We start from the raw sequence: 14599 nt of genomic DNA, 5'->3' as shown, positions 1-14599 counted from the left end.
GCCTACCGCCGACTTCGCATGGAAGCATCAGTGTGGTTTATGGGTGCTGTTTGGCCCTCAAGGTGGGTTTTACATCAGGTTGTCTTTTCTGTTCCAAGGATTTTTTTTCCCAAGGCTGTTTTTTCATGATGACTTATTTGGGTTGGTGTTGACTAAAATTTCCTGGCAAAGCAAACACTTAAACCCCTTAAGAGGTTGTAGGAAAGTTTGTTAAGCATCTTTCAGGCAATACTTTACTGCCAATAGCTGTTGTATGAATTTATTGTAATTTGTCCACTTGTCAACTGTGAGGAGATCTGAATAGCCCGCCTGACTATGGGAGTGGGAGGATTTTGTTGGTTCTGGCCTAAGTGCAATTGTAATACAAGCCAAGTACCTACAAGGGATTTGAGCCTCTGTAGACGTTAGCAGGCTGGTGCTGTTGCCCTCTAGAGAGGATCTGGCTACTAATTTTCCTGTGGAAACACCCTGAAACATGAATGAGACAAAGGACCTGTTAGATGAAGGGGGACCATGTTCCAGGGGCTCAGTCTGGGGAATTTGTGGACCCTTGCTGAAGTCTTTCATGGGTTGCAGACCTCTAGGGGAGACAGGAATGTCAGAGTTATTGAGCAGTTTGACCTGTAAAACTGCTGGCTGGGTGACTTAAGTGTTGTATAACTGCACAGAAACCAGAATTGTAACCAAAGGTGGTTGGTTTGTGGACCAGCTCTTCTACTTGGCATGACGTTTATCTGTGGAGCCTTCAAGCTGTTATGATTTGACTGCAGTTGGCTTTCCTGGCTATGCAGTTTGCAGACAGGGCCACGGAGATCAAACTGACAAGCTGGGCCTTGAAGAGGGAAGAATGGAAATGGCCTCGGTTATGAAAGTGTGAACTTAAATATCAAGTCTAACTGGCTGGAACAGGGACCTCAACTGTCAGTAGTAAGCTCACACTTCCAGGGACAGGAGACCTTGCTGCAGAGACAGTGTTCCTTGTTTACATATTAATATAGCTTATACCATTTGAACCAGACTTCTGGTTGCTGAAGGCATTTTTGCTTTTAAGTAACTTCAAGCGAGGCTTGTTGCTTTAGAAGTTAAAACGATCAGCTGTCTAGACAACAGTGAACTACACCTTGTTTCTTTGTGCAGGCTCTCTTCTTGTCACTAGAAATACAGAGTTATGAAGTAGTCAGATCCAGGTGCATCCTATTGTGGTGATTGTCCATATGCATAGTGCTCTGGGTAAAATAGTAATACTCCAAAAATTGTTTTTGTTAGGTCTGCAGAGCACAATAGAGAAATTGGAGAGTATTGTGACTAGCTCTACTGTTCTTAAGACCTATTCAAACTTAGTTGGCCAGCTCTTACTCCTGAACAGCACAGTGTTGCCCTGAGAAGACTTGCTTTATGACTCGCAGTAAAGGGATGGTTTCTTCAGAGAACTTGCTCCAAAACAGTGCTATCGAGCTTTGACTGCTGCATGGAGCAGCTACGGAGCTTAAGACCCCTAGTGACTGGCTTTAGCTTGTTCTTCCCAGCGAAAGGAAGATGATTGTCCCTGCTTAAATCCAAAGGCTACTAAGTCACCAGCATTTTAAACAACAGTCTTCTAGAGGTTTGTCTTAATTGAGATAATGAGGGGCAACAGTAACCGGCAGAACAAGTAACCTGGCTCTTGCAAACTCTCCTGCCTTTGCTCCTTCAGTGCACTTGGCATCTCTCTCAAAGCAGGAGAACTGGAAATGCTGAAGACAGCACTGCAGGTTATTTGGGAGAAACAAGTATGTGAACTGGGATAGCAAGCTGCCTTGCTTTTGCAAGTGCTGAGAACTATCTAGTGAGTTATAACGCCTTTCATCACTGATGCAAATGGAGAGTTTAGAGCAATGGAGGCCGTTAGCCTTGTGCCCGAGTCAATATAAAACTAGTGGATGGCTTGGCTCTGCGTGAACTCAGTGTTCTTTACAGGTCTCTGCTTGAACCTGTACAGTTTCGCTCAAGTATCTTATGCTGTGAAATGCTGCAGTCCTTCAGCTCTGCTGTTCTTCATCCCTGGTGGCTCTCTCAGCTCATCTGCTTGTACTGATTTTGGTCTGCAGAGCACAGAGCTTAATGGTGGCAGAGTTGCACCTAATGAGCTTCTAAGCTTGCTGCCTTTGTGCTGGGTGTGAAATGCCCACCTGCATGCTGACTTGCATCCTGTGCTTCCTGGTCACAGGTTCTCCTGCAGTGACCATCCCCCTACCCCTCACCAAATTCTGTAATTCAGTTGTCGCAGAATCTAGCTTTTTCACATTGCTAGACTGAATCGTCTTGTCCTTTTTTCAGTTGAACCTGTGGTTAAACCCAAGCCAACAAAGAGGGGGGGTGAGAAGAATGCTGGCAAATCAAGAAGGAAGAAAAACAAAGGGAAAAACAAAAAGAAAGGGACTCCCTGTGATATGGAATACAAAAACTTTTGCATCCATGGTGAATGTGTATACCTAGAACATCTCCAGATGGTGACCTGCAAGTAAGTTACTTGTACCTTGTGAGTTAGGTGTGATTGGCATGAGCCGGTGGCGTATGAGGGCTCAGAGGAAAAAAAAATCAGTGTCGACTTGGCATAGATCCATCTCCTGCAGTATTTTGACTGAGAATCTCTCTGCCCTGTAAATGAAGTGATGATGGAATCTGAGATGCATAACAAGCCGCTGAACTCATCAGTTGGTCATAAACTCAAACCAAAAGAATGAAAAGGCGTGTCTTCCTGGAACATCACGCCCAAACTAATCTCGACTTGTTGAAATGCTGACAAACCTTGTGCTAGAGCAGTGACTGCATTTCATGAACATGCTCTGAAGCGAGCATCTTGAGATTCATGGGAAACTCTGAAGATGTCTAAGTCAGGTTTGAATGTGTGTGGGTGTCCTTGGCTCCGGACAGCGCTGGAGCTGATAAGAACTTGTGTTAATGTTTACTTGCAGGTGTCATCAGGATTTTTTTGGTGAGCGCTGTGGTGAACAGTTCATGAAGACTCAAAGGAAGAATGATGTGGCAGACTACTCGAAGACTGTGTTGGTAGTGGTAGCTGTCCTGCTCTCAAGCATCAGCTTCATTACTGTACTTATCATTGTGATAGTGCAGTAAGTATTGTACTCTTGCTGTCTGTCTAGCTTAAGTGTGAGCGGGGCTTGTGCCCAGTAGCCCCAAAATGTGCATGGCTTGTCTGAATTACCTGTGTGGGAGGCCTCCAAAAGGGCTGGATTCTTATCCCAGCTTGGGTATGTCTGGAGGGTAAAAGCAAGGTCTGAGAAGTTTGTAAGTGACTAAGCGTTCACTTGACCTCCCTTGCTGTTGGCTGTGCGCAGCCTGTGACCCTTACCTTGTAAAACAAGAACCTTTCTGCTCTTGCTACAACTGGGATAGTTAGAGTGCTGCAGAACATCAGTGGGAACCAGAGGAGGAGCATTAATGCTGATACAGCAGTGCCTTCCCTAATCCTTGTGGAGAAGCCTGCAAGCAGTAATGTGGCAGCCTCATGCATGGCTGTTACCCAACAACTGGATACACAGCTGGAGGGAAGGAAATGGTGCTCCAGCTGCCCACTTATTAATGGAGGTCGCTGGGCTTAAATACTTACACTGGGGGGAAGCAAATGAGGGAACAAATGAGGTCAGTCCCAAGTACTGTACTGCTTGCTGTTAAGATGGAGGGGACAGTCATTCCAGGCTAACCAACTGCTGACAGTTCAGCGTGGCAGGTAATCAGAATCTGGGGTCCTGTTGTGAATAAGTTAAAAGAGCTTTTCTGGGTACATGTTTCAAGCCATGTATTCAGCTCTTCTTTGTACCTGCTAAAAAGCAGTATGCAGCAGCTTATGCCTGCCTGTGCCTTTGCTTCTTGCCAGTGTGTTTGCCAGGAGTTTGTGCTGAGGTTAGATACTCAGCACAGGAAGCCTAACTCGAGCGTTTCCTGAGTATGGGAGCAGTCCTTCAGTTCTGAGACTGCAGGGCTTGGGATATTGGAGGTGAAACTCAAAAGTTCGATCTAATTTTAGATCTTGATGAAGTACATCAACAGAATTGGGTATGTGCTGTACCCTTTCCTGCAACTCAGGAAACAAGGTGTGCATTTGTCATTTCACTGTTGCTTCATATTAAGATCTGAACCTGAGGAATGCTGGGATGAACACTTGTTCTCTGAACACTGCCTCATTCCTTGCTGCTAGGAGAGATAACCAGTTCTGTAGTGCTGTAAGAGCAAATGGTCATTGTTGGTTTCTGGAGTGAGCCATGGAATAGGATTGCATTTGTTTCATGCTCCGAACCCTCACAGGTTTGAAGGATGCAGTTCATTAATCTGTCCTTTCATCCAGCGGAGCTAGATAGTCTGTTCAGAACAGTTGCTAGAAAAGACTGGAGAAATTGGGGGAAAATCAGGAAGTAGCTTGTTTACGATACATTCAAGGGACGCATCAAGGGGACAGGGACTTCAGATGCTCGAAGTACACGGGGCTCTGCTGTGGGGACAAGGAAGGCAGTCTGGTCTCTGCAGATGTTCACTAAAGGCACCAGGAAATTTGTCCCCCAGAAGGTCTCCTGGTGCTTTGCTCAGTTCCAGCAGTAAACCCTCTTCATCTTTCTACCTCTTTGGGCTTAAGCCAAGAAGCCCTGGATCTGTGAGGCAAAACTACCAGTGCTTAACTCGGGGCTCCTGGATTTTATCGTCGGATACTGCTTGATGCTGAATGTTTAAAAACTGTTCTGCTTTGAAAGATACTGGTGCTGAGGAATTGCTTGAGGATTCAAAGGACATGAGTATAAATGCTGGAGAGGATGTGGGGACTGGTAACAACAGGACGTACGTCAGGGTTCAAAATGACCTCTAACATGCCGTAATTCCACAGGGTCAGGAAAAAGTGTCCTCAGTATGAAGAGAAAGAAGAAAGGAAAAAACTTCGACAAGAAAACAGAAATGGCCATGTTGGTGTGTAAATGAGGAGAAAGCAGGTATGAAAGCTGACTTGAAATGCCTTTCAATCCTTCTAGGCTGGAGTTACCCAGATGAGAATTGCATGCATGTTTTGCAAAGCTAATATCTGCTTTTAACACTTCAGGTGCCTCGAAACACATAGGTTATGTGTGAGTGACTGGTTTGGTTTTCTGGTTTCCCAAAACCAGCTGAGCTGTGCAAGTTCTTAAACGACTCTGTTAACTTTCTGGCTGCTGTCTTAAAGAAAAAGTGAGGCTAGGAAGCTGTACTGAGATAAGTGGACTTGTGAAGAAAAAAAAATCCCTAAATATCTGGACAGAGGCAGATTTAGTAGAAGAAACCATGGTAGACTTCCATCATGAAAGATGGTGCAGCAGCCAAGTGAATAATCAGCTCTCATGAGAGAAGTACTGAGCACTTTCATGGCATCTTTATAAGGCATCAGGCAGATTCTGGTGCTTAGAGGCTGTAGACCAAGAGAAAGCTGCCAATTCTGTGAGGACCATAGGCAACCTCTCAGTCAAGTTGCATACTGTCATAGCAACTGAGTGCTAAAGCTCCTTGGCCTAGATGGATCACTCCTGGGAGAAATCTAGTGGATTTTAATGAGTAAGCAAGTTGGTCTCTTCTGAGCAAAAGTGTACCTAACAGCAGACTCGAGGACCCTTATTGAATAGGAGTTATGCTGTAAGCTGAAGGAGGAAACTGTAAAGGATAGTCCTGAGAAGTTCTGGCAGAACTCAAAGTTTTGCTTTGCCACATGTCAGCTACAGACCTTGTCCAGTGACAGTTGGAGGGTTTTGATCAAGGCTTACTTGAAGCTGAAGAGTATCTAGCGGAGTGTCCTCAGGTGTGTGCGCATCCTTACCCTACCTGCCTCAGATGTAGGGTTGCTGTGGTTCTGGCACAGAGTGCTCATGTCTTGGGTGGTGATTAACGTGCCTGGTCTGCCCCTTACAGAACAATTCTGATGTGGCCACTGCCAAGCTGCAGGGTACCTCTGGTTACCTGACACATCCACTGGACACTGTGGGCTGGAGCTGTTGCCACTAAGCCCTGATTCATCAAGACGGAGGCTGCTGCAAGGAGATGTCAACATGCCACTTGCTGCTGAATTGCTTGCTGGGGAGGACAGTTACCACTACATCTTGGCACAATGGTGTGGAAGGAGCTGCCACTGTGGGGTAGAGGACCTGCTAGAGACTACTGCTACTGAGCCCTCTCTATCAGTGCTGGAGCTCCAGTCTCAGCTGCTGTGTGGATGGACTTTCTTCTGTTCGCAAGTCTCCTTTGGCAACTCTAACTCAAAGGGAGAGCGCTTGTTCCAGCTTTTGGGAATGGATGGAGGGGAGAAAATTCCCTTCTCCCAAAGTGAAAGGGAAGAGCTCTGGATGGCTTCTGTCCCTAGACCTCAGTGGATGAAAAACCTAATTCTGCTGTCACTGTGCTCCCTGTTGATATCAGCTTCAGAGAACCTCATCTCTAGTTCTGACTTGCAGGGTGTTGGTGACAGATCTTTGTCAGCCACACCTCAGTTCTGTTACTGTGTGTGTGGAAAGTAATCCCTCTGAATTCAGTAGGACTCGTTGTGTGAGTGGAGCTATCCATTTGTGTGTGTGCTAGCCCAAGTTAAAATTAGTCTCCTCAGGATGCTGAGACAGTAAATGCAAGATCCGAAGCTCTGTATCTGAAGGAAAAGATCCATGCTCAAACAAGCTGATAAGCCTGAACCTGTCTGTTGTAAACACAAAGCTACTTCTCTTACCCAGATACTTGATGCTGCTTTGAGCAGCACTTAAAGTATAAAATGCTTGACATCAGATCCAGTCAGTTAAACTTGACCAAGAACCTGTTCCTCTGAAGAATTAATTTCATGCACTGACACTCTGCAAGCAGTGGTCTCTTGTGCTCTGCCTTCTGGTGCAAAGAACTTACCTCAAACTTTTCTGACCCAAGTGTCCTTGGTTTCTTGAACTGTCCGTGCAGTCTTGAGCACAGAGTAATATTTGAGTTCAGTTTCTTCTTGGAAGAGTGAATGTGTTCTGTATAAACAGAGCAGAATTCTTCTGGTAGCAGAGAAACACCATTAATTGTCAAGTTGTATCTGTAAATGTGTAAATATTTATTACTGTATTTAATATTTAATGTTTCCATAACAAACTTATTTATTTTATAATTAAACTTTTTACATAACCTAATCATGATAACATTTTTTTCTTGCTCTTGGAAGTACATGTAAACACTTGAAATTAGAGCTTGGTTTTTCCTCAAAGTAGGAATTTCAACACTTGAGAGCACAAAGTGCAGCTGTGAAGAACTGCAGGCCTGTGTGAAATGAGCTTGGTGCTCTCACAAGACTGTAAGTTGTTTGTAAACAAAATGTGCAAATGCGAGTACCTGTTTCAGTAGGAAGTCTTTTTAATTCAACTACAAAGCAGTCTTTTAGTTACTGGGTTAGGGAGGGGCTAAGTGAGCCACCTCGTTGGAAGTGAGATCTCAAGCTGAAGTTTGAGCAAATGAGTAGCCCTTTGCGCTGGACTCCTGAGCTGGGAATACTTGAAGAGGGGAGAGAGAGCCTTTCATCTCCATGCGGTCAGGGAGAACTTGGACAGCGGCTTGAAACTGTTTTAAATGAGGAAAAGCAGAATAGCCTCAGGCCAGTGACTCCCTAAACAGAAAGGATGCCTTGGCCTCCACAGTCTGCCTTGAATTTCTTTTCCTCCCCAGGTAGCTATTGGTCCAGCTGTTTGCTGATGTTCCCTCTAAACACTTCTAGCAGTGAGCTGGGGTCTCAGTTCAGAGTTGCCTGAAAAAATTAGTATAAAAGGGATGAGTTTGGCTTTAAAGACACAGTTATAAAGAAGATGACAAAGAACCTTGTTTTGAGGCCTGTTTCTCAAAAGCGTCTTCAAGATGTGTTGCTGGCTGTGGCTTAGCTTGAAGTGGAGAAGGGGAAAAAAAAAAAGACCAAACCCCCAAACCAGTTTCAATTAGGACCCATGTTGTGTACCCAGTGTCGGAGTAGAGCATAGTCCTGTCCGGTGTAGCTGAGATATATTTGCCTTGGCCTCCTGAGTTAGCCAAGGAGTTCTCAGACTCAGAGCAGCCCGTATGGTATGTAGCTGAGGTACAGGTAAATGTATTGCAACATCTCTTGGGAAGATTGCAAGACTTCATTCCAGGCAACTTGCTTCATTACCAAAGTAAACAGTACTTCTTCAAGCGGCTTTTCCACAGACATTTGCTATTAGAGCTCTGGCAAGAAAGGCTGTTTCTGTTGGTCATGCCAAGCTTTTTGCTTTGGAGTAAACAAGCTCAGTCTCGGTGGTAACGGAGCCATAGCCTAGTGAGACTGAGGATGGATTGTAACTCCCATTTGAAAGCCTTGAGACTCTTCTAGAAAATTTTCTATCTCTGGTCTACTTTCTGGAGTAAATACCAGGTTTTCTATGTGATAGGCTAGACCAATGCTAGCATAGGTAACTGAGCTGTTTTCCCTCATCCCTTCCCAGCCTGAAAGCCTAACAGGAATGAAGCTGCTAATGTAACTTGTAAATTCCATCTGTTGTGTAGTTTTCATGCTCTGATTACTGAGTGGACTGGGGAGTATCTTCCAGGAGTTGGCAGTTAGGAACTGGAGGGTCCCAACTGAACTATTTCTGGGAGGCTGGACTCCTGAAAATTTGGATGTCAGCTGAGAACTGTCCTGGCTTGGATTAGAACTTGTATCAATAATCAGCTGAGTCTGCTTAGCTGGAAGTTTGGAAATTGTGGAGGGCAGGCTTCATAGGCGGCTTGTTCCTCTCTACAGATTTAGGTTACAGCCAGGATTTCTGAGAGGTAGGGCAGCCAGCAACTCCTTCATCAAGAGGCTTTTGCTATAGGTCAGTCACAGCCAGCATTGCTGCAGTGCTTGCTAGCAGAACATTTCTGTGCCCAAGAGATGGCTGCTGTCTTGTGCTAGGCAGGGAACTTCCCGTGTTCCCTGTGGTGGCTTGTCAAGCACTGTAAAATGTTTTCTGTGTTTGCTGGAGGAATTCCTTTTTGAAAAATTTAGTACAGGGACTTGAGGGCAAATCTCCCTGTCCAGGAATGACATACAGAATTGTAAGTTCAGAACTGATGTACAACTTTGCATTTAGAAAAAAAAAAAATCCTTTATATTTTTAACCGATTAAAACTTCTAACAAGCAGTAATGTTTTGTTTTCTTTTCACTTGAGCTACAGCCCTGACTAAGAACAGCTTGCTACCAGCTTCCTGATGTAAATTTGATGCAAAAGCACCGAGACCTACCATGTCCAGTGGGTTGGTTGCTTTAAAAAAAATCCCCACAACCGATGAGTGGAACTATATGTCTGGAAGTCTCTTGCTGTCTGAGGATGCTACACTTATGTGACAAGCAAATCTGATCTGCTGCAGGGCAAGACCAAAGATAATTTTTATTGTTGATCCTGCACAGCTAGGTCTGCTTTTCAGGATATATACATCCTCTGGCATTTAACCTGCTCCCCTCATCATGGAGTTACCTTAGTTCCACTAAGCATGCCTGGGTTTCTGGTCCCACATCTTAGTAATAAACTATGCCTCCAGATTTTTCTTGACCTTCCAGTGGCAATGTTACTTTGACAGGAGAGCTTCTGTGTCCTTGTCACTTATAGCTGCCTCAGCTGAGACCTGAAAGAGTAACCTGATGTTCTTGCACAGTTTTCTGCACACACAGCTGATTTTGCAAGGTATTTTCGATACCCAGATCAGCATCCAGGAATTCTGGTAATGTGAGGGTCATGTCTGCTTGCACAATTCCTTCTTCTTTCCCGAACGTTTCATTCTCCATCATTATTGCATTTTGTAGAAAAAACAACAGCTCTTCACGGTGTTTTCCTCTGTTGTGTATTTATGGTGCTTTTGAGTGGTTTGCAGTTGTCTATGACCAGAGTAGCTTCCTGTCTACTTCTGCACTTTGCTTCCCTCCTCCCAGTATGCCCCTTTTCCCTCCGAGCACTAGCAGATGTTACTTTGAGTCTTGGCCTGCTGGATATTACAGGAAGGCCAGTTCTCTATGGCAATGAAAAGGTACAAGTTTAAGATGTTTTCTTTTCCTTGGTAAATCCAGGTATACACAGACATCTGTGAAGGTGTTTGTACCGGCAGTGGCCGCAAGTAGATGTTGTGCAGTGGTTTGCCTAAATCCGCCTTTGAGTTGTTTGATGCCATTTCCAGTAACTGGTATAAAGTTTTGAGTTCTTAAAATAACTTTGAGCAGTTTTTATATCAGTATACTTACCTAGCCTGTTAGTGCTGCTCTTACTTCAGTAAACTACCTGGGCAAACATATCTGAAAGCAAGGTTGTTAACTGCAACAAATGCTTGCCTCTTTTTGAAGAGGTTTTCTCAATGTGCTAACAGTATGTCTTGTTTCAGTGAACAATCCTGCAGTCACTTGGCTCTTGGGGCGTTATCTTTGATAAGAAGCGATGGTTGCGCGTTCTTGGTGACAACTGAATGCAGTGAGTGAGCGTGCTCGAGGAGCAAGGGCTAGTTGTCAGTGTCGGTGTTGGAGTCTGTTCACATGAGATAGATCAGTGGACAGAAGGGTCAGACAGCCTTTCATGAGCAAACCTTGATTCCTTCTCATTTTATGAACAAAGCTGTACATACCTGTCGTTCCTCTGCTGGTTACACCTTCCTTGAGCGAGTAATCCTCCTTTACTGCAGGTCTGGCTTTGCCTATGACTCGTGAGTTTGCTGGGTTGAGACAGCTCCGCCTGTGAATGTCAGAGGGAAACGGCTATTTGCTTACTGCGGATCTAGGCCCAAAGCCAAAGAAGCAGGATTTGTGCCTTTTTTAACCAAAGGAGACCTGTGAGGTGGGTCATCTTAAGTCCAAGGTAAAGAAATGCTTTCAAAATACATTTTCCTAGTAAGGAGAATAGCAGTTTTCCTTGAGAAAAAACAAATTTTCATTCATACCCTTTTTGTGTCAAAAAGACATATCTTTTTGCATATAATTCAGAAAAATTCCACTTCTCAGCTCAACATTTTTTGACTGAAATAATGCAGCCTGTTCTCTTTGCATTTTGGGACAAAAAGCAAAGCTAAATAGCCTGAGAGTCTGATCTAACCCAGCATTTCCAATATGTCTTAACCTAGATGTCATACCCTCGTTCCAATGCTATGCACGCTCAGTCAGATAACACCGTCATTACTTCTGACTGCCTTTGGATTCTTGCCTACCGACGCTTTGGTCTAGACCTTGGAAAATAGCTTCCTTCTTTGACTGTGGTTTTCCTTACACAGCTGGCAATGAATTTGTATTTGGCTATCAGACTGCAGCCTCCTACAGACTGAATTAGTTCGTGGGTGGTGCTTGGAACCTGCTAGTTTTCCAGAAGGTAAGGAGGTTCATGTTTTAGCATCAGTTACGTTCTTTTTACTTAGGAAAGGAAATCTCTCCAGCACTGCAGGTAACTAGTTAAAAAAGAGTGGAAACAGAAATGACTTTTAGGTGTCTAAAGCAATGAATATATTTTAAAAGGTCTCTACTGGAGTGTCCGCAGTTCCTGTCAGTGTAGGGTCTGAGCACCTCAGAAACAATCCAGATCTTATGATGTGCTGTCAGATCTGCATTGCCTGCCTTACTTCACTGTTGGGGTGGTAAGGTGAATCACTGGTGGTCGAACAAGAACTGGACCTGATAGCTGTCCCAAGTTTTAGCCACAAGACTTCCCTTCCTCTTGCATCCTTTGCCCTCACATTTCTAAGCAGTGTGGTTTATGTTCAGGCATGATTAAAGGTGCACACAGAAAATGCAGGTAGAAAGAGTTGCAGATGAAATTTTCAAATGTAATTTCCATAGGCACAGAGTTAGCGTGGCTCCCGTTGGTATCTGTCTGCATTGCTTTCATGCCATATCTGCCTCCTGTGGATCTGGCTCCTTCCAGTTAAAAGGCACTTTCCTGTCCTGTGCCCGGAGATGATTACCGTCAGGGATGAAAGGCAGACACCTCTTGGGTGGAGCAGAAAAGAGCAAAAGCAAACCAGGGCTTAGGGCAACAAATGTCCTGTCAGGTTTTAGTCCCTCTCATTTACGATGGAAGCTTTTGAAGACCATGAACAGTAGTGATGTGTCTTAATCCTGTTTAGATGTTCTACACAAGCGCTAGCATATTGCCTGAAAAAGGCAGCAGCAGTTGGGATTTCAGCTGGAAGGGGGACTGAGGTGGAAGGATAGAGTAGCAGAGTAGAGCCAAATGGACCAGAATAAGTACAGGATTTTACGTTACAACTCCCCAGCAAATATCCCTGCTGTGGAAAAGTAGTAGCTTCCCTTTCAGTTTTTAAGACTTACCTAGGGTAATTCCCATGAGCACTGTTATCACCTATGAAGGAGCCCTTAAAGTGCTAAATTCTATCAATACCTCTCTCATACCACTGCAAATATTAAGGAAAGGCATAGCAAGGAATATTAAGGCATAGTAAGGAAGGGCCCCTGTGCTATGTGAGCGCATACCATAGTGCCAGCGCTTCAGTGCCTTTTGTAGGCTCAGCAGTAAGCACCTCTTACCTGTCTGCAGTGGGGGAGAGGCTTTACGGGATACTGACAGTGATGCACGCTGGGACGTGGATAACAACAGAAACCATTTCCAGGCCTGTGGGAAACTTGCATTAGCAGCAGCAATAAGAAGAAAAGGATCCCCTTAGCATGGCTGCACACTTATTTTCTCAGTCACATATATGGACTTTATGAGACACCACGCAGAAAACATATGTTGCCGTTAGCTACATAGCCATGCCTTTGAAAGTTGAAGTTAAGATTTGAAAGAAAACATGAGGTCCATGGACAAAAATGCTCCGCGGTTTCAAACCTCTAATTAGGTGCACAGAAACTGCTGTTGCACATACAAGCTTGGTGGTGGCACTTGCAAATAGATAGCAGGGGGAATTTTCTATTTGGGGTAGTCTCTGCAGGTGCGAGTGTAATTCTGCTTGCAGTGGAAGATATGCAGTGACTGCTTTTATGCATGGTCTTTGGTTTTCTGTTTTTAAAAAAAAGAAAAGAGAAAAAAAAAGATCGTTAGCACTTCTCTGTTCTATGTCCATCCCAGCAGTGCAGAATGGAATTGAACTGGTTTTTCTGTGGGCTGGCATGATTTACATAAGAAATCACTTACTGCAATGCTACTGAGCAAGCAGTGCAAGACTCAACAACGTGTGTCTGTTAGCAAAAATATCGCAAGAAAAGTTGGGAAGGGGGGGTGAACGGTGGTGGTGGGGAGTGTGTTAGCCATCCGCGCTGTCTAATCTCGGTCCCGGTAGCATCAGCATGAGTTTTGTCAATGATTTAGTGGGAGCTCAAGGAAAACAGTAGTGTTCAGGAGATTCCCATCCTTTTGCTGGGATCTGAAAAATTCTGCTTTAAGACATGATTAAACATTTCATAATTCTCTTTGTTGAGATTATCTTGGCTTGTGCTAGTAGCTGCTTTTGTTCAGAAGACATGCTTAAGTAACTGAGGCCTTCCCGATACATCCGCAATATAGTTTAAACACATGGTTTGAATTTGCATCCTTCTCTCTGTTAAAACCGTGTTTCTGGTTTTACCTGGTTCTGGAGTGTACTTAAGCTGTGCTCACCATTCAGCTATTTCACGTCCAGGGTGCGTTTAAGTCCATGCTCTGCTGCAGAGCGTGTCACGTAAAGCAGTTCAACACTGAATCCCGAGCAGGAGTAGGATGAGTGTTGCCACTGAAATAACTCTGTGCTTTACCATCTCACACTGACGTTGCACAACAGTCTCTAAATGAATCCCACTCATACATCCCAATTTCAGCACCCTGATTCAACACCCATGGTCTCCCTAGTGCTGGGGAGATGCTCCAAAGAGTGGTAAACTTGCAGTGAAACAAGGCAGCTCGTGTTTTCTTGGGAGGAGCCAATTAATAACAAGCATTATCTTCATCAAGTGTTCCCAACTTTAATGAAGGCCGAAAGCCTTTTGTCCCCTTGTTCAAGTTTCATCACAGCCATCCCCGGTCTGGGCTCAGCGTCTGGAGGAAGCTCTTTGGAAAGCACCCAGCTGGTCTGCCAGGAGATCGGATCCAGTTGCATCAGCATGGGATCAGGAATGCTCCTGGGGCTGGTGGGACCAGTCCTGACTGGTTTTCCAAAAGCTCCTCCCACAGGAGCTCCTGCAAGGACATCCACTTACCTCACCAAAACCTGGGTGATCCAGGGATCCTGAAAGTGGAACAGCTGTTGCCTGGCAAAAGCAGGGAAGGGATTAACCCTTCCCTGGTCTCCAAGCCCAGTGACTGAGTGAAATGATAAGTGAAACAGCACCAAAAGTGCTACCAAGCCATACTGTCTTTCACCGTCATGGCTACAGAACTATCACAGATGAACATCTACCAAAACAAGGACGAGCCTTGCCCTTGTTTAGTGGAAGATGAAATCAATTGGTCTGTGCTGATTTAGAGCTGATGATACAGATAACTTTATGGAAAGCACTCTAGCCTTTCAGCAGGGATGTCTCGGACTGACTGCTTTGTGCAGGGTTATCAACACTTGTGACTTCACTGTGAACCTTTCCCTCAGCGATGGTGCTTCAAGGAGGAAACAGTTGTAGTTTCTGGTCTT

At 44.7% G+C, this 14599-nt stretch overlaps 1 protein-coding gene across 1 annotated transcript; it reads left to right on the top strand.

The window, feature by feature from the left end:
• Positions 1-2316: 2316 nt before the first annotated feature.
• Positions 2317-6212, top strand: AREG (amphiregulin; the record flags this gene model as incomplete). Its single annotated transcript, XM_009697340.1, has 4 exons — positions 2317-2500; positions 2955-3113; positions 4877-4979; positions 5923-6212. Coding segments are annotated over 3 exons (431 nt in total), but the record flags the coding sequence as incomplete, so codon positions are not given.
• Positions 6213-14599: the final 8387 nt, after the last annotated feature.

Source organism: Cariama cristata, unplaced genomic scaffold, assembly GCF_000690535.1.
Source record: "Cariama cristata isolate BGI_N322 unplaced genomic scaffold, ASM69053v1 scaffold9513, whole genome shotgun sequence".
In the NCBI taxonomy this organism is placed as follows: Eukaryota; Metazoa; Chordata; class Aves; order Cariamiformes; family Cariamidae; genus Cariama; species Cariama cristata.
The sequence above is the reverse complement of the archived record's forward strand: the minus strand, read 5'-3'. Positions and strand labels throughout refer to the sequence as shown.